This window comes from Macrobrachium nipponense, chromosome 8, assembly GCF_015104395.2.
Source record: "Macrobrachium nipponense isolate FS-2020 chromosome 8, ASM1510439v2, whole genome shotgun sequence".
Classification (NCBI taxonomy): Eukaryota; Metazoa; Arthropoda; class Malacostraca; order Decapoda; family Palaemonidae; genus Macrobrachium; species Macrobrachium nipponense.
In genome coordinates, this window is record NC_087203.1 from 78,811,995 (window position 1) to 78,835,318 (window position 23,324).

Sequence of the window (23,324 nt, forward strand, 5' to 3'; positions counted from 1 at the left end):
CCATAGGGTGGTGTTTTGTTTAATGTAGCCCCCCTCTCCCTTGGGTTCCAATTATCTTCCCGAGAGGGAGGGGGTTGCACCATCTAATTCCTTTGTTTCAGGTTCGGAGTCATCCAAGATGGCGGCGGTTTGGGTGTCGCTTGGGCTTCGGGGTTCACCTTCCTTGGATGGACTGTTGTCGCATTTTTTGGAGGCTCATATCCCCCTCCAGCCCCCATGGGACCTATGAAGTCATTCAGCACTGAAACAGAAATTGACAGTAACGGGTTTGAAAGGTGTAACAGGAGGAAAACCTCAAAGTTGCGCTATGAATCAATTGTTAGGAGAGATTGGAAAATAAGATGGAAGAAAAATAAGAAAAGATGTACAGTAAAGAGAATGAAAGGGGTGATTGCAACAAGGGACTTGAGGCACGCAACAAAGAACCTTAAGTAATGCCTATAGTGCACTGCATGAGGTGCACTGATAGCGCTAACCTCCCACGTGGGTATCAGGAAGGGAGGAAAAACCTAAAGTATCCTAAATATAAAGAATAAATTGGGCTAACACAAAGCTTGTGATTGAGATGAAGATATCAGGCACACTTACCCATTTTTTTTTTAATCATCTTCATTACCATTTTCACCTAATTTTTTCCCTTTTTCTCTTATGTCTGCCAGGATTCAAAATTACTCTAGATCTTCATCTATGGCCTTTTCTAATTTTCTGAGCCTTCCTTTAGGTTTTCATCCTGCTTCTTCCATATCTACAGCATTTCTAACTAGATTTTCCTTATTTCTCCTCAATACATGTCCAAATACCTCAATTTTTGGAATCTCAGTCTATAAGTATTTTCAAAACATTAGACACTATATCTCTCTGGTACTTCCTCATTCATGTACATACTATGAATTTCTCAATGCATTCTGACTACAAATCTTAACATTCTATTGCTACACTTTCGAAATCTCCCCAACTCTTTTAAGTGTTCATATTGCTGCAGCATATAAGAATTCAAGTCCTATGTGTGCATTATGAGTGTTATCTCTTCCCACTTCATCCAAGCCATTACCGCTTTTTCTCCACTTCCTTTATACATGGTAGTTTTCCTGTAACTGCATCATCATAAAGGGTGCCCCTGTTGTTGGCTGTGGTATGGAGCAAAACTGACAGTTTTAAGTTTCCTCAGCCTTTTCCTAAGTACCATCCCAAATACTTTCATAGCAAGCTTCATAAATCTTGTTCTCTATACTATGTACTTTAATCCTGTAGCGGATCCATTTTTCATTTTGTATATTATTGCTTTTATACTCTCTTCTCCTTCTTCCACAATTATATCAGCAAAAATCTAGTACAGTTCAACAGTTATCCAAACAATTCATAGAAAAAGATAAATGACTAGCAATTAATTTTTATGAGCTTTACTGAGTTTACAAATATCAAAATCAGAGAATCGTCTTTACATAGTTTTCCTAAAATTACACAACACCAAGAATTTCTTAATAAGAATACTGCAAATTGTTACTGGCTCTTCATTGAAGTTAGTTTCCGACTTCTGGCTCTGTTCTCCGTGCGTGCATGTGTGTACTCAAACCACATGATGTTGGGAATGAGTGATGTGTCTCGAATCATCAGTCGTTCTGATATTCTCCTGTAATCAGAGGATGATGTAAAATAGAGAACCTTGTAGAAGACTTTTCTAATATTCAGTATTTTTCATTGAGTTTGTAATAGTAATCTTCAAAATAATTTGTTTTTATGTACAGTACCCTCAAGCTATTGATTATGGAATCTAAGGAGACACAAAAAAAGCTGTAATTTTTAAAATCTCATGATCTAGTCATTCCATCTGAAAAAATTACACAAGAGGGTTGTTAAAGACAATACCTTTTGCAATTTATATTTCTGTTAAGTGAACCTCAATGATGTAAGTCAATGAAGTTTTACATCATGCAAGAATGCAAACCCAATACTGTATTTGAATAACATGCTCCATCTTTCAGCAAAAAATTGGAGTGATAATTTCTTACTAACATCGTGGAAATGAGTAAACATCCTTACTATGTACAGCTTTCTTTACCTATGAGTAATTGGCATGATATCTAGAAAAACTGAACTCTGAATTTTTGTAACACATTTCTATACACAACTTAAAAAGATAAATACTGTATAAAATTTGTTTACCTACAAAATACATCATTGTACAAAGTCCCCATTCATGGTTTTAAAGATGTCCCATACACTGCAGTCATTTGTCTTACAGACAGAAGAAAAGTGGTGCTAATAGATGCATAGGTACACAGCAGCTACCTTGGTCACTTTTAATGTGTTTGCAGCACCATCAACAACTGAACAAAATTCCTCATTGTAGTTCCATTGCAGATGATCATTATTCAATTTTAATAGGTAGATGTCTTTCACTGACTGCAAGAACATGACACTGCATCCAAACAAAAGTCTAGTCAAAGTACAGCAGTACCAGTCGTTGCCAGATGGGAGAACCTAGAGAAGAAGCCTGGAACTGCAACTGCAACTACTGTACCTAAATGCAAGTAACCAAAACAAAGCTCCAGAGCCATAACATACAGATTTGGTTTTTTATGATGACAGCATTAGTAAATTTAAAGAAATCTGGTGTGTGACCAAATGCCTTTATGAATTTGACTCGGCTTTGGACTTGTACCCAAACTAACCATAGAGGTAGGGCAAGACCACAACTCAAGTCAGGGCCTTAGACAGGTGGTTGTCAGGCACAGGTGTTTTCCTAGGTTTGCTCATTTTCTTTGTCTTCAGGTGTGGTTTCTTGGCCCCTGACCTCTGAAGATTTTCTCAGGATGCAGTTCACCTTGTCTGCAAATTGGCATGGTACATATAACCCAGACAGAAGCCTGTTATTCTCTTGTCACAGTCGCCAAGATACTGACAATCCAGCTTAAACCAGATTCAAAACAGGCTGTAAATGCTGACCACACCAATAATGACAAACCTCAAGCAACCATGGTACTGCAAGGTGAAGCATCTTTCAGAGGACTCTTCAAGACATAAAGGCTACAGAAGAAGAGGAAGGAGGTTTAGGCTACAGGTCCCAAAACTAACCTATCCAGACTGGTAGTTGACTTTTAGACCAACATTACCTCTGAAATCCTATCAGGCAATAAGCCAAGAATAGTAAGGAAATATACAATAAAAGATATGACAAACTTATGGATGCACAACATGACTTCTTCCTGTCATACCAGTGGTTGAAGTTCCACTATGTTTTGCGCTATTCTTCTCAGGCACTTTATCATTTGGTACTGATGCACTGGATTTTAATGGGAAAGTCGTTTGGGGAGCCAGGACTGTCATAGCACCCTTTGTCGCCTTATTATATAATTATTATAATAACAAAGTAGTTTACCCAGACCTGTTGGCCTGAATACAGGCAGTCCCCAGGTTACAACGGGTTTGGGTTACGACGTTCCGAGGTTAAGACGCTTCTCAATTGTATTCATCAGACATTATTTCCAGGGTTACGACGCATGTTCCAAGGTTACGACGCCTACAACGCTCATCTGGCAGATGAAATATGACACCAAAAATGCAAAATAATCAATATTTGAAGGTTTTTTTTATGAAAAATGCAATAAAATGCAGTTTACATAGTTTTTAATGCACCCAAAGCATAAAAAGTAAGGTTTTCTTAAGATTTTTTACGATGTTCCGGCTTACGACGATTTTTGGCTTACGACGCGTCATAACCCGGGGACTGCCTGTAATTTGTCTTTACTAATGATAAAGCCCCAATTGTATTTATTAAACTAAAGAGCTTTAAAATCTTATAATTAGGTTAACTAAAAATGATGGAGAATTCAACAGATTTTCTTTAACTGATTTGCTTTCAAAGCTTGATATCTGTTATCGATTATATTTTAGATATTCAAGCATAATATATGTAGGGATTGGATGAAGTGGGCTATTCAACAATAGGTCAATTAGAGATGACCAATTGCAAGACAAGCCCAAATATTCATTATTCCCTATATTCTGCCATTTATCAATTAAATGGGTTTTAGAGATTTTTAAAAATCACTAAAGGGAATATGCACAAGTGATCTATCTTATTGAAGTCGATTCTTTATTGGTTTCTTCATTTCATCTCATGTTTACATTTAATGTTTACATGGGCAGGAATTGAACATATTTCTACATGTTTACCACTACATATTTTGTGAAGCAAAAATTTAATTATTTGTGAAAAGTGTTTTCTGGGCTCAGCTCGTGTCGGCCTATGAAAGTATCCTTAATATCATTCTTTCTAGGTAAAATTAGCCTAAAATTACCAGAGAAAAACAAAATTAAGAAAATGTCAGTAAAACTGACTCGCTCACTCTTAAAAAGAAGTGTCGGTATGATATAGGAGGGCGGTGTGGAACACTACCACGAGACAAACACCAATTAGAACTTCCTATCAGAATCCCCCCAAGAGAGAGCTGATACCAACGGGCGATGCAGCCTCTACTACTACTACTAGAGGACGCCACGGACAGCAGCGCCCCTAGCGGACATCCTTAATTTTTAGCGCTAGCGACAAGTCGCCATTTTCTTGTGCTGTGCTTTTTTGGGATTTATCCTTACAATCTACGATGGAACGCTCTGCAATTGCCACGGCTAAGTTAAGTAACTCATAAGTAATATTTTACCACAATTTTATCTTCCGGGTACCAGTATTTTCCTCTTTAATAGGTCATATACGGTTCCCCGGGTCCCCGTTGTCTCGTGGCGGCCATGCTGCCTCGTAAGAATTCCCGGTCCTCCATACTGGGACTTCTTATACTTATGGGCTTACTTTATCACGTTCATTGTTTTACATCGAGTTTTAGCTAGTTTAGCCCTCCTACCATTCTCTTAGCTTGGTATTTAGGGCTATTATTATTTTTATTCCGGCCCAGCATCCCGGCTCTTGCTCTACATCGGCTATCGCTGGCTCCGAGTAGGCTTCTGTTTCTTGGAACAGTCTGCCTCCTCCTGGGCTTCTTTCTCTTTTACTAAAAGTGTCTCTTCCATCTTTTCGATGTATATATTTTTATTTAGGGTGTTAGGCTAGCCTAGGTGCTTGTTCCGTTATTGGTACAGCTTGGTTTCACGTGGCCCCTCCCAACGGTTTGTGTTGCTCGCGGCCTAGGCCACTTGCGGTCACGTGTTCCATAGCACCTTACCCTGCCCCTAACCCTCCCTTCTGGGTATAGGGAGGAGCTGGGGGACCCCTTGGTTGTCATGACAACCTCAGTCGCCTTCTCTCATCCTCTCGGACTTAGGTGACCAGGGGTTCCTCCAGCGGGGAGTAATAGGCGACCACTCATGAGGTACCGGGTCTCCATACGGGTAGTTTGATGAGGCGGGGAGGAGATAGGCCATCCCTCCCTCCTTTCTCGCTCCCCATCCCGCCGTGTTTCGCCGAGACCTTCCTCCCCCCCTCCCCAGTTGCTCAGCCAACCTCCCTTGCTATACGAAAGGAGCCTTCCGTCGCAGCCGGGGCACCTTTGGTTATAGGTTACTGGCTCCGCTAGCGGGCGGGGTGGGCACTACGAGTGTCGGTGTTGCTTGCCTACTATATCCCTTATATCTCTCCCCCGCTACGGAAGGGAGCTTACTCCTTACCTACGCACTCTTCTAGTAGACGGGCGGAGAGAGGTTGTTTTATTATTATTATTTTAAGGATATACCTAATTGTACAATATTTTACAATGAATTGTGTATTATTATTATTATTTTATCAACCATCCCCGCCATTTCCGTCGTGGTTTCCATTACCACCACTCCTGGTTGGGTTGTCTCTTGTGCTCCGCATCAGCGGAGCCATAGCCTAGATACCAACCTAGTTACCACACGTATTTTGGCGGGGCTCTGGTTTAATCTAACTTTTTCGCTCCGGCACCAGCGGAGCTTATGTTGACTGTAAGTGTTTACTTGGTACTCATGTACTTTTCCACTTACAGGCTACCAACTGCCAGGTCCCAGCGTGTAACGCGACGCTGTTTCGACCCCTGTGGACATGATGAGTGTAGGTCTCACGCCCCCTGTGCCACATCGTTCAACGAGACGATCGTCTGGGCACCCTGAAGCCTGCGCCATCTGCTACGACCTGGTCGTCAGCTGGGGAGATGGGGGTAAGTCCATTTATAGGCTTACTTATCATTTTACTAACAACTTCTAGTCGTAAGTTTGTTAACCCCGTTCCACCATTGGCAGCTAATCTCACCTTCTTTCAGGCTACCGGTGTGAGGGAAGTCGCCCTCGCCACCCTGAAAGCGTGGGTGGGCGGCTTCGGGAAGAACGCCGCCAAGGGCCAGCCCTACATTTTGGACAGGAAGCTGGCCGTCCAGATTTCCCCGCGGGCAAGTCGACGGGTTACGTTGACCCCTTGTCCGCTGCCCCACTGATAGCCTCCATTCCAGCAAGACCCTCCAGCAATCATTTGGGGTCGTAGCCTCCCAGGAGTCGGTCCCGGACGTCGCTGCCCTGGACCTTAACCTTGAGCCTATGGCGGTAGGGGGGGAGGATTTGTTGGTTGAGGTAGGTATGTCGAGCGCCCAAGGTCTTTCCTTGGGTGCTCCTGGATCGGTTCTCTCCTGTCCCCTCTCTTCCGCTTCATTCCAAGGCTTTGCGGGATCTGAGATCCCTATTCGCTCTCCCGCGCTCTATGTACCTCCTAAGGAGAAGGAAAGAGAGAACCGAACGGCTCTAGCCAAGACGACTTCCAGGAAGTCGTCTTCGTCTTCTTCGGCTAAGAAGTCGTCGACTTCCTATGCCGATGCATGGTGCAAAGGCCGAAACCCGGCTCTTCTCAATCAAAGAGCTCCAGAAGCAAGGCTTCGAAGGAGAAGGCTCGCGCTCTCCCGCCGAGTCACTGCCTTCTCCCGCCTCCACCGCTTCCACTCCGGCTACGCCGGTAGGGGTGGCAGCACTAGCACCTTTGATCCCTCTACTTTCTCAGCAGGGGTGATGGAACAGTGGGCGTGCTGGTAGGCTCGCAAATCTCCGCACTGGGGACACGGTTTGAGCAGATGTTTGCGCAGTTATCAAACAGTCTGTCTCAATCTGGACAATCAATCCAGGATCTCTCTAACAGAATGAGAGAAAATGAGGACCGAGTAGCTGGGCTAGCTCAGGTTTCCTCCCCCAGTCTCCCCAGCATCTAGCACGGGGATTCTTCAACTCCTGCCATATGACTCCTACCAGCTTTCTCTATGGAGAACCCATGGAGAGTAGCTGCCTACGCTCCGTTCAAAGATGGAATGATCTCTATCTCGGAGTGTGGAACTCGAAGGATTGAGGACTTCGAGTTTTACCCTCCGGGTCTGACGCAGCCTTTCATCGGATATGCTAGGCTGACGCCAACGGCTCTGACGAGGGAAGACAAGATCTCTAAGGAGTCGGTCCTATATAGTAGAGATCACGCTCAGCGGGAATGGGTTCACTGCCTTGAGGACTGGGAGTGTACGAACACCAAACTCCAGGCCTACAAGAGTCCCTTCACTATTTTCGCGACGGAAGAGGAGGTTTCTCTTCCGTTCGCCACGAAATTAGTGGAGAAGTCCCTTCAGGCAGTCCTCAAGGATGAGCCCATCCCACAGTTGAGGGAGGCGGAGTCTACTTCTCCGCTCTTCCCGGCCTTCGGAGAATTGTGGGAGAACTTGCCAGCTACGTTCACGCTTGGTAAGCTCAAACTGGGACTGCGCCATGGACCAGTTCGGTGAGAAACTACCTAGGCTGCCGGATTCCCTAATCAGGCAGAGTTTGAGGCACGAACTAGTTTGGCAGGTCCCTCAATTCCCTCATAATCACAGAAATGGCTGCCCTCTCTTACGCTACGGAACCGCTGTTCAAGATTCTGGCGAAATCTCAGTTTCAGACGGTTCTAACGGACGCTTTTGACTTCTTCCAGGCTAGGAGGAACTGCCGGAAGCATGTCTTACAAGAATGCACCATCAGGCATGAGCCTAATAGACTCTTGGCCGCTAGCATGTGGGGAGCGGATCTCTTCCCAGAGTCCGCGGTGAACGAGGTACACCACGAAGCTGCTAGACTCAACCAGAGCCTTAGAGCTAGGTGGGGTATTTCCTCAAAGAGGAAACAGGAATCCGTTCCCACTGCTGGCAAGAAACCGAAGAAGGCTGGTAAGAGGTTCCAGCCATATAAACAAAAAACTCCAGCAACAGCAGCAATTTGTGCAGGCGGTCCCGGTTACCCAACAGGGACAACCTGCCAGCTCAAAGCAGAACCAGCCTATCCTCCTGTTGCCCCCGCAATCTCAGCCATCCACTTCCTACGCTATCTCGCCGCCTCAACCCTGCATATGAGGCTCAAGGCTACACTCAACCGAGAGGTAGGGCGAGAGGTTACTTTCGTCAGCGTGGCGCAGGAAGGGGTACGAGGAGTAGACAGTTCAGAGGAGGGCGTGGTGGCCAACCCGCCCATCAACAATGAGGCTCCCCAGGTAGGAGGGAGGCTGTTTCCTCTTCCGCCACAGGTGGGGGTTCAGCAATTGGGCACAGAGCATAGTGTCCAAAGGATTATTGGCTGGAGTTGGATCAAAGATCCTCCTCCAATCAAATCATTTCATCAGAGGCCATCAAAGGAATTGACAGATTACGCGGAAGAAACTCCTTCAGAAAGGAGCTATTGCGAGAGTCAAAACATCTAAAATTTCAAGGGTCGCTTATTCAGCGTGCCACCAAAGAAAGGCTCAACAAAAAGAAGGGTAATCTTAGACTTGTCAAAGCTAAACTCTTTCATTCGCTGCGACAAGTTCAAGATGCTTACCCTCTCGCAAGTAAGGACCTTACTTCCGCGTTGGAGCCGTCACATGCTCCATCGATCTTACAAGACGCATACTATCTATCCCTATAGCCAGGCACTTCCGCCCATTCCTAGGATTCAGGCTAGGAAATCAAACATTCTCATTCAAAGTGATGCCCTTCGGTCTGAATGTAGCCCCCAGGGTATTCACAAAGATAGCAGAAGTGGTTGTACAACAATTGAGAGCTCAGGGAATCATGGTAGCAGCATACCTCGACGATTGGTTGATCTGGGGTCCACCAATAACAGTCGAGGAATGTCTCCAAAGCCCTACCAAAAAGGTAGTTTATCTTTCTGGAACATCTGGGGTTCCAGATAAACAAACGAATCCAGACTTACTCCGGAATCTCGTTTCAGTGGCTAGGAATCCAATGGGATTTGTCTTCCCACAATCTGTCAATTCCAGTGGTCAAACGGAAGGAAATAGCAAAATCTGTCAGGCAATTTCTCAAATGCAAACAAACGTCAAGAAGAAACCAGGAGAGAATCCTAGGGTCTCTTCAGTTTGCTTCGGTAACAGATATCCTCTGAAAGCAAGGCTGAAAGATAAATCGAATTTGGCGGTCAAAAGCAAACTCCAAATATCGAGACAAGTTGTCAGTAATTCCACAGATCCTCCGCAACCCAACTACGGCCTTGGTCAAAAGTAAAGAACTTAGCCAAGAAAGTACCCCTTCAATATCCCAACCCCTCCCAGTGTTAACCATTCACAGGATGCATCCTGTCCGGTCGGGTGGGGGGGATACTCTCAGTTCAAACAGGTTCAGGGGACTTGGTCAGTTCAATTTCGCCAGCTCCACATAAACGTGTTGGAAGCAATGGCAGTATTGTCTTTTTACTCTGAAACGGAGGGACTGCTTCCCCCGAAGAAGTCGCATCTAAGGCTAGTTTTGGACAGTGCAGTGGTAGTTCATTGCATCAACAGAGAGGGTCCAAATCCAAGCATGTGACCATGTCATGATAGCCATCTTTGCATTAGCAAACAAACACAAATGGCATCTGTCTGCCACTCACCTGGCAGAGTAAGGAATGTGATAGCAGACGCCCTGTCCCGGTCAGTTCCTCTGGAATCAGAGTGGTCTCTGGACGTCGGGTCATTCCAGTGGGTAAGCCGGAGAGTCCCCACCCGGTCTCCAGTGGATCTCTTCGCCTCACAAGCGAACCACAAGCTCCCTTGCTATGTGGCCCCCAACCTGGACCCTCTGGCTTATGCCACGGACGCCCTGTCGTTGGATTGGAATCAGTGGAGGAGAATTTAATGTTTTTCCTCCAGTGAATCTTCTCTTGAAAGTCCCTAAACAAACTAAGGTCTTTCAAAGGGATAGTAGCTCTGATTGCACCGGACTGGCCCAAGAGCAACTGGTATCCTCTTCTTCTGGAATTGGGTCTCCGACCTCAACGGATCCCCAATCCCAAGCTATCACAAATCAGTACAAATGAGGACTGTGTTCGCTTCCTCAGGAACTCTCCAGACCCTAACTTTATGGACTTCATGAAGTTTGCGGCTAATAAAGTTCTGACATTGATCCACAGAATATTCTCTTCCGTAGAATCAGATAAGAGAGAGTCAACCATTAGACAATATGACTCAGCTGTTAAAAAATTAGCATCTTTCTTGAGAGAATCGAACACTACAACCATGACAGTTAATTTGGCTATATCCTTTTTCAGATCCTTATTTGAAAAAGGTTTAGCAGCTAGCACGATTACCACTCATAAATCGGCTTTGAAGAAAATCTTTCAAGTAGGTTTTCAGATAGATCTGACTGAATCTTATTTCACATCTATCCCTAAAGCCTGTGCTAGACTTAGACCTTCTCCAGAAGGCCTACTACAGTTTCATGGTTTCTTAAATGAATGTCCTCAAACCTAGCTTCAGATGACTGACAAAACTCATTCTTTGTACATTCATAATGCTCCTGAGGAAGACATTATTCTTATTAAGCCTAGCCTCAGGAGCTAGAATTTCAGAACTGTCGGCTCTATCCAGGGATGCGGGTCATGTGGAATTCCTGCCCATCAGGAGAAGTTCTACTTGCTCCGGATCGTAGCTTTTTAGCCAAAAATGAGGATCCTCTTGCAAGGTGGGCTCCTTGGAAGGTTATCCCACTTCCACAGGATCCTTCTCTCTCTGCCCAGTATCAACTCTTAGAGCCTTTTTATCTCGTACTTCTTCTAGATCCTCAGGTGCTCTCTTCATGAGAGAAAAAGGTGTATTTTCTTTATCAGTAAAAGGCATTAGACAGCAAATCCTTTACTCATTAAACAAGCCAGCCAACCCTGAGTCATTTCCAAAAGCACATGATATTCAGGGGAGTAGCCACCTCAATTAATTTATTTTCAACATATGAACTTTGAGGATCTTAAAAAGTAATACTGGATGGAAATCCCGACAGTCCTTTAAACGGCATTATTAAAGTCCTTGGAATCTTTTAAAAAAGTTTTTTTGGTTTTTTCAGCAGTAGCAGCGGGAAACATAGTTTCCCCTGATACTGTATAGTAGTTGTAGTATAGATCCAGGTCTCCTTTCTACCTAAATCAGCCAACATGCCTTCACCCTATCGCCAGGCTACTCAAAACATCATAGCCTTAGCCGTTGAATCATATAGTGGATTGTCCCTTATTTTTTTTTTTGGGGGGCTAGGGACATCCACACTCTTGTACTGATAATGTACTTCAGTGTACCTACCCTTATTTTTATGCTAGGGGTAGGACACAATATGTTTGTATATATTCACCATTTTTGTATTTATGATGAACTTCAGTCACAATGTGTTTGTATATATTTTGCAATATTTGTATTAATGATGGATTTCAGTGTACTACCCTTATTTTTATGCTAGGGTAGGGCACATGAGTTTGTATATTTTGTAATTTTGTTAAGTAAATCCTCTCTTTATATTACATGCAACTCTGTAATTTACTGTATTACCATTTAGTACTTTTAAGATTACTAACGTTCATTATTTTACTGTTTAATATAAGTTAGTTTAAGTGCTTAATTTGTATGCTGTAATTGATTTACTTATATTATATCCATCATTTTACACTGTTTTTCATTGTTTTCCTTTTTCCCATCTTGTCTGTTTCTCTGGTACTCTTTCATAGGCCGACACGAGCTGAGCCCAGAAAAGGGATTTTGACGAAGGAAAAATCTATTTCTCGGGGTGATTGGCTCGTGTCGCCCTATGAAACCCCCCCCCCCTTGATGGTTTGTTTTCCCCCCCTTGCAGGACAAGATGTATTTAGCTGTTTTAATTAAGGATGTCCGCTAGGGGCGCTGCTGTCCGTGGCGTCCTCTAGTAGTAGTAGTAGATGGCTGCATCGCCCGTTGGTATCAGCTCTCTTTTGGGGGGATTCTGATAGGAAGTTCTAATTGGTGTTTGTCTCGTGGTAGTGTTCCACACTCGCCCCTATATCATACCGACACTTCTTTTTAAAGGATTGGAGCGAGGTCAGTTTTTATGACCATTTTTCTTAATTTTGTTTTTTCTCTGGTATTTTAAATGGGCTAATTTTTACCTAGAAAGAATGATATTAAGGATACTTTCATAGGGCGACACGAGCCAATCACCCAGAAATAGATTTTCCTTCGTCAAAATCCCTTTTTTGGATTATAATTTTAAAGGGCTTCTAAAGCACTAGTTGCTAAAATTAAAAATTAAACTGATGGTATAGCATTCTGAATAATTTTAATAAGTGATTCTATTGCACATAATTCTACTGTGAAAACAGAACCATTCTTAGGCAAGAAAAAAATGACAAATTTTTAATTAATTTGTATTTTTCATAGCTAACAAACCTGAGGTCTTAACAATAGGATAAATCTTCTGGCACCCGCTGGGAACCGGTTCAACAATACAGAATTAGCATCCGGTATCCAAAGCGTAGATGAGATGGAAGCTGGTCAGTGACCACACTTGAACCCCATGATGCGTTCAGTCTTTCTTCAACCACCTTGGTGAGTGAATGTTCGCTTTTGCTCTCCTCCTCCCGGGCCAGCTTTTTTGATAAGTTTTGTTGAAAGATATAGCGGGAAATCTCATGCCTGACAATGATCTGAACCCATTAGTCTATATTGCATAGTGTGAACCTTTGTCTTATAAGTTCTATTGCATGTTCATGATGTTCTGGGGTGTATGTATAGTTTTTAGATAAATATTTCAGGGTCATACAGTTCTAATCTTATGAGTCCAAGGAAAATTTCTATTTTTTTGGCAGAAATTTTTCATTTACTTTTCTTAATTCTTATATATTGGCCCTAATTGGTAAAGTTGGGGAGTGATTGTTTGTAAATATATCTCTTTAATCAATAGGTTTTTTAGTTGGTAAATCACGCTTGTAATTATGCTGCACTATGAAGTTGTATTAAGTCACAATGAAAAGTTAGAGGTGCTCCACCATGCTCAACCTGGATAATGAACTGGATCTACTCTTTGCAAAGCTGTATCTGAAGCTGAACTGTATATTTGATATCCATAATCTAGACTGACATAACAGTGGCTTGTACAGCAATGTCAAGGTTGTCTGTCAGCTCCCTAATTTAAGTGAGATAATTTTTTTTATCAAATCTAATGCATTTTTGCATTTAGCTTTTTATAGGCTATATGATTATTCTGGTTCAGGAGTGTCCACGACTAAGCCTAAGAAATTTTCTGTTTGCTTGTGGATATATGATGACTTCTAATCTTTGAGTAAACCTCTTCGGTTTCTTCCATTTTACATATTTATAGAGCATAATAACTATGGTGGTTTTGTTCTGAACTGAAAACCAACTGATGAGGCCCTTGCATCATTTTACTACAACACTGATGATGATATATTCAGCATGTCCCATGTTTGACACTGTGTAGTATTAGCAAGACCTCACATGAAAACCATTTGATTCTTTGCTTTATAAATTCTTTATAATGTTTTTTGTTTTGTTTTCTATAAAAGAAAACTATTGAGATAGTTTTATCTGTTCATCTGCACTTTTTCTGTCCATCCTCACATCTTGAAAACTACTGAGGCTAGAGGGTTGCAATGGTATGTTGACCATTCACCCTCCAATCATCAAACATACCAATTGCAACCCTCAAACCTCAGCAGTTTTATTCAAGCTTAAATTTAGCCATAAGTGTGCATTTGGCAACGATATGCAACAGGCCACCATCAGATTGTTGTTAAAGTTTCATGGTCCATAGCTTATACAGCATTATACCAAGACCACCAAAAGATAGATCTATTTTTAGTTACCTTGATTATAAGTTGTACAGAAAACTAAATCATGCCATAGGAACTTTGACACATTTTCACTTGTTTCTTAGTAGTAAATATTTTGAAGCTCAAAGACATTATTTTGGTTTTCTTCTAGTTCTTCTATGGTGTTTTGGTTAATTTCCTCAACTTCCATTTGTGACAGCACATCAGTTTGGTTTGAGTCTTTGTTGCATGTTCCCTTTGGATTCTATTTTCCTTATCTAATTATTGATCTAATAAGTTCTATCTTGTATATTATTTGTTTGTTCCATATTAACCACTATACAATTATTACAATTCTAGTTACTTTTTGGGTTACAGCTTTGTACACAGGTTTTTTGCTGTATCATTACACTCTCAGTTCCAGTTTAGCTTTTCCTATTATGCCTCTAAATATTTTCAATTCTGTTTTATAAATATACTATGAACACATATCTTGCATGGTGATTCTTTGTGTAATCACTTGATCCATAGTATGCATATCTCCAACTACTAATGCATTCTTTTAATGTGTCCATATTTACAGCAATTTTTGTATTGTAAGGATTTTGGTAAATAGTCTAGCATCTCTACTTTGGCCTAGAATTTAAATTTTCAATGTAAGTTCTTATTCTTTAAATTTCACTTTAGCTACTTTCATTACAGGGTAATATAATTGTTCCCTGCACACTTCATTATGTCAACTTTTGTAACTTGATCTTTTGAGTTAGCTATAAATTATATTGCCGGATAAATCTCAAATTGATTTTTGGTAGCTGCTTTAACCAAGCATGTTTTGCTTTTGTCTAAAAGATATTTTAGTTGCTGAATGTCAATTTAAAAGACACTTTTCAAGTCTTGTTGACAAATATTTGGTGTTCACTTTCTAGTACATTATTAGGAAGCTTAACTAATACTTGTTGCCAATCAGGGAATCAAATTTTTTCTGAACTAGTTTTTCTTCTGATTTTCCTATCCCAAAAGGCTTTAATGTTACTTCCATTTTCTTTTTTATACTTTTTACTTGACTGGAAAAATCCAAAGGGAGAATGAAATACATAGTCACAATATGAATGATATTAAATTAATTCCTTTTCCAAGAGAAGCAACAGCACCTATTTTTTTCTTTCAGAGATTCTTCCATTCTCATATAAAACCATGTACTTGCCAGAGCCTTGGGTTCTTTACCTATCTGAGAGCTCTCTATGGATCCTACAGATTACATTCATCTATACTCTTAGGCATTCAGCACCTTGACCACTTCCTCTTTGAGTGCATTTCAGACCAATTACAAGCAAAAGGTTGAGTTAGAATAGGTCCAACTTCTTTATAAAACAAACCGGCTTTTCTTGTAAATTGATCACTCATAAAAAGGCCCTCCTACCAGCCCGTTGATTTTCCAAAGCCTCCATCCAGACTATAGAAAAACTGAGCTAGGTGGCTGCTGTGTACCTGTTTGTTAACCAAATGTCTGCATTTTTTGGACATGGAAAAAAATGAACATGGGCTACAAATGAGTGATGGGTTTGGATGATAAAAAATTGTTTCATGAAAAATAAAGTTTTCTTCCTTTGTCTTCCAGGACAGACCTCTAGATAGCTAGCTCTCAAGGAAAAGGCCACTTCCTATTTGAGTGCATTTGAGACCAATTAAAAGCAATAAGTTGAGTTAGAGTAAGTCTCATTTCTTTATAAAACAAACCTGTTTTTCTTATAAACTGACCACTCAAAGGCCCTCCTACCAGCCCGTTGATTTTCCAAAGCCTCCATCCAGACTATACAAAAATGAGGCAGGTGACTGCTGTGTACCTGTTTGTTAACCAAATGTCTGCAGTTTTTGGACATTTGAAAAAATGAACATGGGCTACAAATGAGTGATGGGTTTGGATGATAAAAAATTATTTCATGAAAAATCAAGTTTTCTTCCCTTGTCTTCCAGGAACAGACCTCTGGATAGCTAGCTCTCCAGGAAAAGGCCACTCACTGGCTAATATTTCCTAACTGAACTGGTTTTTTTTTTTTTAAGTGATTACAAAACTTTTGATCCTCCTCATCTAACCCTTCTTTGCCTTGCATATGCTATCTACTCTCATAGTCTGCTGGATTTATTTGTCCTTAAATTATAATCCAACAAAGTATATTGCCCATATAACATTTTGGCAATATTCACTATGGGCTTTATGCATGAACTTATAGTTATGCTAACACCTGTCCACCTCAATGTTAATGTCTGGTTATCCCCTCCCTCTTATTAAAAATATATCGCAGTAATTCATCTAATCTGAAAATCTGATTGCTCTAATCTTAAATCTTTGAAACTACCATCATACTACTTCAGCTTCTACTATGTATAATCTATTTAAAACTTTACTTAACTAGTATTTCCTAAAGACACTACAAGTCCAACTCCACTCTTTCCAGAGATGAAGACCTTTTTCTTGTCTTAATGTTGTTACTTGTCCTTTATGGAGTACTCTGGAGAGTTTGTCATCCTTAATGTCTAATATTTGTTCATATAATGGAATTCAACATGACCAGTGAGTTACACTGCTTAAGACTCTCCAGTGCCTAAACCAAAGGATTTATTCTTTAACCCTCTACGCCGAAGCCCTAAAAATCAAAACCTCTCCTGTATGCCGGCGCCAGTTTGGAGTGAGTGCGGAACCGGAAAAAATAATTTTTTCAAAAAATCACAGCGCGCTTAGTTTGAAGATTAAGAGTTCATTTTTGGCTCATTTTTTTTTCATTGCCTGAAGTTTAGTATGCAATCATCAGAAAGGAAAAATAATATCATTATCATATGCAAATAATGCGATATATGGTAGCAAAAAAAAAAAATTCATAGATATTGTATTCAAATCACGCTGTGCAAAACGGTCAAAGCTAACGAGTTACTTTTTTTTTCATTGTATTGTACACTAAATTGCAATCATTTTGATATATAATAATAAGTAAAACAATAAAAGCAACACCGGAAAAATATTATCACAAAATGATGTACGAATTCGTAACGAGCGGACGTAAAAAAATGTTATTTCAAAATTCACCGTAATTCTAAATAATGTTCTAGAGACTTCCAATTTGTTTCAAAATTAAGACAAATGATTTAATATTACGATACTGTAAGAGTTTAGATTAGAATTGCAGATTTCGACCATTTCAGACGAGTTAAATTTGACCGAATGTCGAAATTTTAATATATATATTTTTTCATATGCACATATTTCGAAGATGGAAAAAGCTACAACCTTCAATTATTTTTTATTGTATTCTTCATGAATTTGCGCCCACATTTTGATATATGAAACTCTATAAAAAAGGCTAATATGAAAAAGGAGGGCAAATATTAGGATAATGCCATGTACGTATTTCGGAGACTTGGCGGCCGCGAATCGGCGAGCGGAGTGAAGGTAAATATATTTTTCAAAAATTCACCATAAATCACAATATTGTTTTAGAGACTTCAAATTTGTTTCAAAATTAAGAAAAATGACGGAATATTACTAGGCCGTAAGAGTTTTAGCTTACAATTGCGTTTTTCAACTATTTCGGTAGAGTCAAATTTGAAACTGAACCGAACGTGGTTTTTTTTTTTATATTGTTTATCGTGATTTATATGCAAATATTTCGAAAAAAGAGAAAAGCTACAACCTTCAATCCTTCAATCATTTTTAGTTGTATTCTACATGAAAATTACGCACATTTTCATATATTAAACTTTATGTAACAGCTAATTTTAAATGGTGCAAACATTTCGACAATCGCACAAAAAAATTCTGATTTTTTCGGAAGAGTTACCCCGCCGCGAACGTAATTTTTTTTTTTCATAAATTCACCATAAATCGAAATATTGTGCTAGAGACTTCCAAGTCGTTGCAAAATGAAGGTAAATGATTGAATATTACTAGAATATAAGAGTTTTAGCTTACAATTGCGTTTTTTCGACCATTTCGGTAGAGTCAAAGTTGACCGAAAGTTGAAATTTTTGCACTTAACGTTATTTATATGAAAATATTTCAAAACTGATAAAAGCTACAACCATGGGTTGTTTTTTGTTGTATTGTGCATGAAATTGCGCACATTTCCATATATAAAACTTTATGTAACGGCAAATTTAAAAGGGTGCAAACATTAGGACAATCGCACAAAAAAATTTATCGGAAGAGTTATCGCACGAACGTAAGGAAAAAGTTTTTTCATAAATTCACCATAAATCGAAATATTGTGCTAGAGACGTCCAATTTGTTGCAAAATGAAGGCAAATGATTGAATATTACTATAATATAAGAATTTTAGCTTACAATTGCGTTTCTCGACCATTTCTGTAGAGTCAAAGTTGACCGAAGGTTGAAATTTTTGCACTTATCGTTATTTATATGAAAATATTTCAAAATTGATAAAAGCTACAATCATGAGTATTTTTTAGTTGTATTTGCGCATGAAATTGCGCACATTTTCATATATAATACTTCATGTAAAAGATAATTTAAAATGGTGCAATAATTATGTCAAAGTGACGAAATAATTTCCGAGATGTGTCACTGATACTTTTTTAGTGCGATAAAAAGAAAGAATTACGCTTGCGCGCTGCGTAGCGATTTGTCAAACAAACAACGCCTTGATCCGTGAACTCCCAACATCCCCCAAGGCGCGTGATACAAAAGTTTTCGGCTGGTACCGGCCTATAAGTATTTTTCCGCGAATTTTTAAAAAAACTTTTTTGAGCCGACGTATGATACGTCCAATCGGCATACGGGAGACATTTTGACTCGACGTTTAATACGTCCAATCGGCGTAAGAGGGTTAATGAGAACTGCAAATGTTAGAAGTTAATCAGCTATGAGAAGAGACCAATGGAAATAAATAAAGGTAGAAAGCAGCACAGCTGGGACCAAAGGACACTGCAAAAACACTATTGTAATCTGTAGCTTGTCACAAACACAGCACACTGTAAATCTTAATGAGTTAATTTTCTAATTACATTTCTGCTCCTTTCCCAATGCAAGAATACTATATGCCTTAAGCAGCACACTTCATATGATATTAAAGCCATGCAGCATGCCCTTAATTTGCTGCATTTTTTTTCTTGTAGCTTTTCATCCATTCCTTTGGTCTCTTCTAATATGCCTGTCTTCTTATGCATACATTGCTCTAATTTTCTTTTTTACTCAAGAACAAACATTTTGAGCCAACAAAATGAAAATAGTACAGAAAGATCTAAATGGTCTGGTTAAAACAGTGTATAATATAACAATAAATAGTATTAAGTAGAGATTGTGCTCCTCCCAAGACCTCTTAAATATGCAGCCACTATGAAACATTTACTTCAATTAACAAATAGCCTTTCCCCAAGTGTGATAAAGGATATCCAAAGACAGGTGAACATAATTTGATTAGACTGGGAGAACGGGATAAAAGAAGTTAGTCAGAAAAGCAGTAAGTAAGAAAGTAGCAGGATGAAGGCTAATAGGAGGGTACATGATAATTCAAGTGTTCATGTGTGTGTGTGTGTCCAATAAAACTGATAATTCAAGAATAATGTACATAAGAAACACAAGAATGGAGAAAGCTAAATGCATTTCTAATCCCATAAAATCAAATTGGATATACCGTAAACATGTCAATGATGATTGATTATCAACTTACAATTGATCAGAAAAGCAGTACATTAGGTATGGACATAACAGGATGAAGACCTATATGAAGACCCAGGAAATCATGGAGAAAGAAAAGATGAAGACTTAGACTTGGCTTAGGTTCAGACAGAATGAGCAATAAACAGAGAAGAGTGCAGAGAATTTATTACCTATGTATAACCCCATAAAGAAAAAACTGGAGGTAAAGACATTCAGGATGATGATGACAAATATTTTACCAATATTTCTAACCACTCTCCTACCAAATCTTCATTGCAGTTTGACTATTGTGTAATCTGACCTTTTCATCTCTCAGTAATTCAGTGTTATTGATTACATGAAGTGCATCTGATTCCCTCCTGTCTATACAGATAAAAAAATATCTACTAAAACATTGGACATACTATTCAATCCCAAGAAAACCCTTACTAGCAACCTATTATTCAGTATTCAAAAAAATTTTAAATCTGGTTGGTGGTAACTGGCTCTCCATGAAAAACCTTAAAATGATGCCTTTAGTAATTGAAATGAAATCTAACAAATACTGGTAATTACTAATTATCAATAAAAATATCAAGTTACTGACCATGATGCCACAGTAGGGAAAAATGGTGATAATACCACGTGTGTGAATGAGAACCAACTGACACCCAGCATAACACCAATCACAGCACCCCAAATAATTTGGCTCCAAGTGTGATATAACAGATACACTCTGAAAAACAAATGCATGCTCACAGTTTAGGTTTATGCAATATAATTTCATGACAAAAGTCACTTACGTATTAATGTACATAATAAAAAAAGTATGTGCAACTACATATTAAAAGTAACTTAATAATATAATGGTCTTATAAAACAATCTTGTACATTTCATAATAAAAACCATTTTACAAATGCCTTATCTTCATTTATCTTGGTGGCTAAAGTCTGACTTATCTCATGTGCTATTAACACAATGACATGAGCTCTACTGACTAGAGTCCCTCCATTCACTTTTTTTTTCTTGCCAACAAGTCTGGAGGGTTGCAAATATAAAAAAGTTGGTCCTCTAAATTCACAGTTTTAAGTTTGTAGCTCTACTTATAATTTCTCTTCTTTAATTAAAGGGAAAATATGTTAGTTTCGGTCATTTTTTTTGTATATATTACCAATAGATCTTTCATGAATGGTTTTCATCGTGTATAGTAATACGGCAGCAAATTCAGTATTACGTACTGAGAAAACAAAGTTAACTTCTAATAGCTAATTAATATATTTTCTATGAAATGTCCCTCATTCAATACTAATCTAATTTATCATAAATTATGGAAAAGAGATAAATTGAACAGAGAATCACTTTGGCAGAGTATTAAAATAAAAAGTATTCAAATGTTGAGAAAATGGGAGATACTATCCCACACCTCTAATCACAGAAAAGTTATTTACTTGAGACATTTCACTTAATTACTGATAAAGGATCAGAGGAATTAAAAGTTTACTGAATATATAATTGAGATTCATAAACCAAATCATTAATTCACACAACAACAACAAAAAGGCAAAAATTTGTCCTAGCTTTTTAGCCTAATAGAATGACAAAACATTCAAGAACTACTTTTAAGGCAATTATTATTGGCGACTTGCGAGTGCCTATGCCCAGAAAAACACCATTTGACAATTTAATTTAAAGGCCAAATTATTTACTGAAGGCTTGCAAGTTATCGAGGCTATGTAAACAAAACATAATGCAAAAGTTTTCTTCCTAACAGAATGGGATAAGATAATTACTTTTAGGGCAGATAATAGCAGCTAGCATGTAGCCTAAGTATAAAAAATGATTTTACCTAAAAGATTTACTTTTAAGGCAAAATAACAAAACAAGAAAAAACTCATCCTGAGATTTCATGAAGGTTACTAAATTCACTTTCATTGGATGTGTACACCACTGATATTCTATTATTAACTGGAAAATAATGAATAAGATGCCGCCAGTACTTGGTGTTTACGCTGAGCCTGGCAGGAACAGAACGAGGTTATCTGCTAAAATAGTTCCTAACCCTCTTACGCCGATTGGACGTATTAAACGTCGACATAAAAAAAGTTTTTTTAAAAATTTGCGGAAAAATACTTATAGGCCTACCAGCCGAAAACTTTTGAATCACGCGCCTTGGGGGATGCTGGGAGCTCACGGATCAAGGCGTTGTTTTGTTTACAATCGTTACGCAGGCGCGCAAGCGCAAATTTCTTTCAGTTTCAGATCGTACTAAAAAGTATCAGTGACACATCTCAGAAATTATTTTGTCACTTTGACATAATTTTTGCACCATTTTAAATTAGCCGTTACATGGAGTATTATATATGAAAATGTGTGCAATTTCATGTAAAATACAACAAAAAAAATACTCATGATTGTAGCTTTTATCAGTTTTGAAATATTTCCATATAAATAACGATAAGTGCCAAATTTTCAACCTTCGGTCAACTTTGACTCTACCGAAATGGTAAAAAAACGCAATTGTAAGCTAAAACTCTTATATTCTAGTAATATTCAATCATTTACCTTAATTTTGCAACAAATTGGACTTCTCTAGCACAATATTTCGATTTATGGTGAATTTATGAAAAAAACTTTTTCCTTACGTCCGCGCGGTAACTCTTCCGATAAATTTTTTTGTGCGATTGTCATAATGTTTGCACCATTTTAAATTTGCCTTTACATAAAGTTTTATATATGGAAATGTGCGCAATTTCATGCTCAATACAACTAAAAACAACCCATGGTTGTAGCTTTTATCAGTTTTGAAATATTTTCATATAAATAACAATAAGTGCCAAAATTTCAACCGTCGGTCAACTTTGACTCTACCGAAATGGTCGAAAAACCTAATTGTAAGCTAAAACTCTTATATTCTAATAATATTCAATCATTTACCTTAATTTTGCAACAAATTGGAAGTCTCTAGCACAATATTTTGATTTATGGTGAATTTATGAAAAAAAAAAATTTTTCCTTACGTCCGCGCGGTAACTCTTCCGAAAAAATCAGAAATTTTTTCGTGCGATGGTCGTAATGTTTACACTATTTTAAATTAGCCGTTACATAAAGTTTTATATATTAAAATGTGCACAATTTCATTTAGAATACAACAAAAAATAATTGAAGGTTGTAGCTTTTCTCATTTTCGAAATATTTGCATATATATCACGATAAATAGAAAAAAAACCCACATTCGGTCAACTTTGACTCCACCGAAATAGTAGAAAAACGCAATTGTAAGCTAAAACTCTTACAGTCTAGTAATATTCAGTCATTTATCTTAATTTTGAAATAAATTCGAAGTCTCTAGCACAATATTTAGATTTATGGTGAATTTAAACAAAAAAACTTTCCTTCCCTCTGAGCTCTGTGCGCGGATTCTCCGCCGCAAACCTCCGAAATGTGTACGTCGCATAATCGTTATATTTGCTCCGTTTCATATTAGGCGATTCATAGAGTTTTATATATGAAAATGTGCACAATTTCATGTAGAATACAACAATAAATAATTGAAGGTTGTAGCTTTTTCTCATTTTCAAAATATTTGCATATAAAAAAAATATATAAAAAAATTCGACATTTGGTCAACTTTAACTCGTCCGAAATGGTCAAAAACAGCAATTGTATGCT

At 38.7% G+C, this 23,324-nt stretch overlaps 1 protein-coding gene across 1 annotated transcript in view; it reads right to left on the reverse strand.

The window, feature by feature from the left end:
• Window positions 1–1,384: 1,384 nt before the first annotated feature.
• The window catches only part of LOC135222873 (dolichyldiphosphatase 1-like), a 205,597-nt gene continuing 183,657 nt past the window's right edge, over window positions 1,385–23,324 (reverse strand). The window contains exons 5-6 of the mRNA XM_064261222.1: window positions 20,262–20,390; window positions 1,385–1,630 (exon numbers count right to left, since the gene is read on the reverse strand). Coding sequence (XP_064117292.1) covers window positions 1,501–1,630; window positions 20,262–20,390 — 259 coding nt within the window. The 3' untranslated portion in view covers window positions 1,385–1,500. The remainder of the gene's footprint in view (window positions 1,631–20,261; window positions 20,391–23,324) is intronic.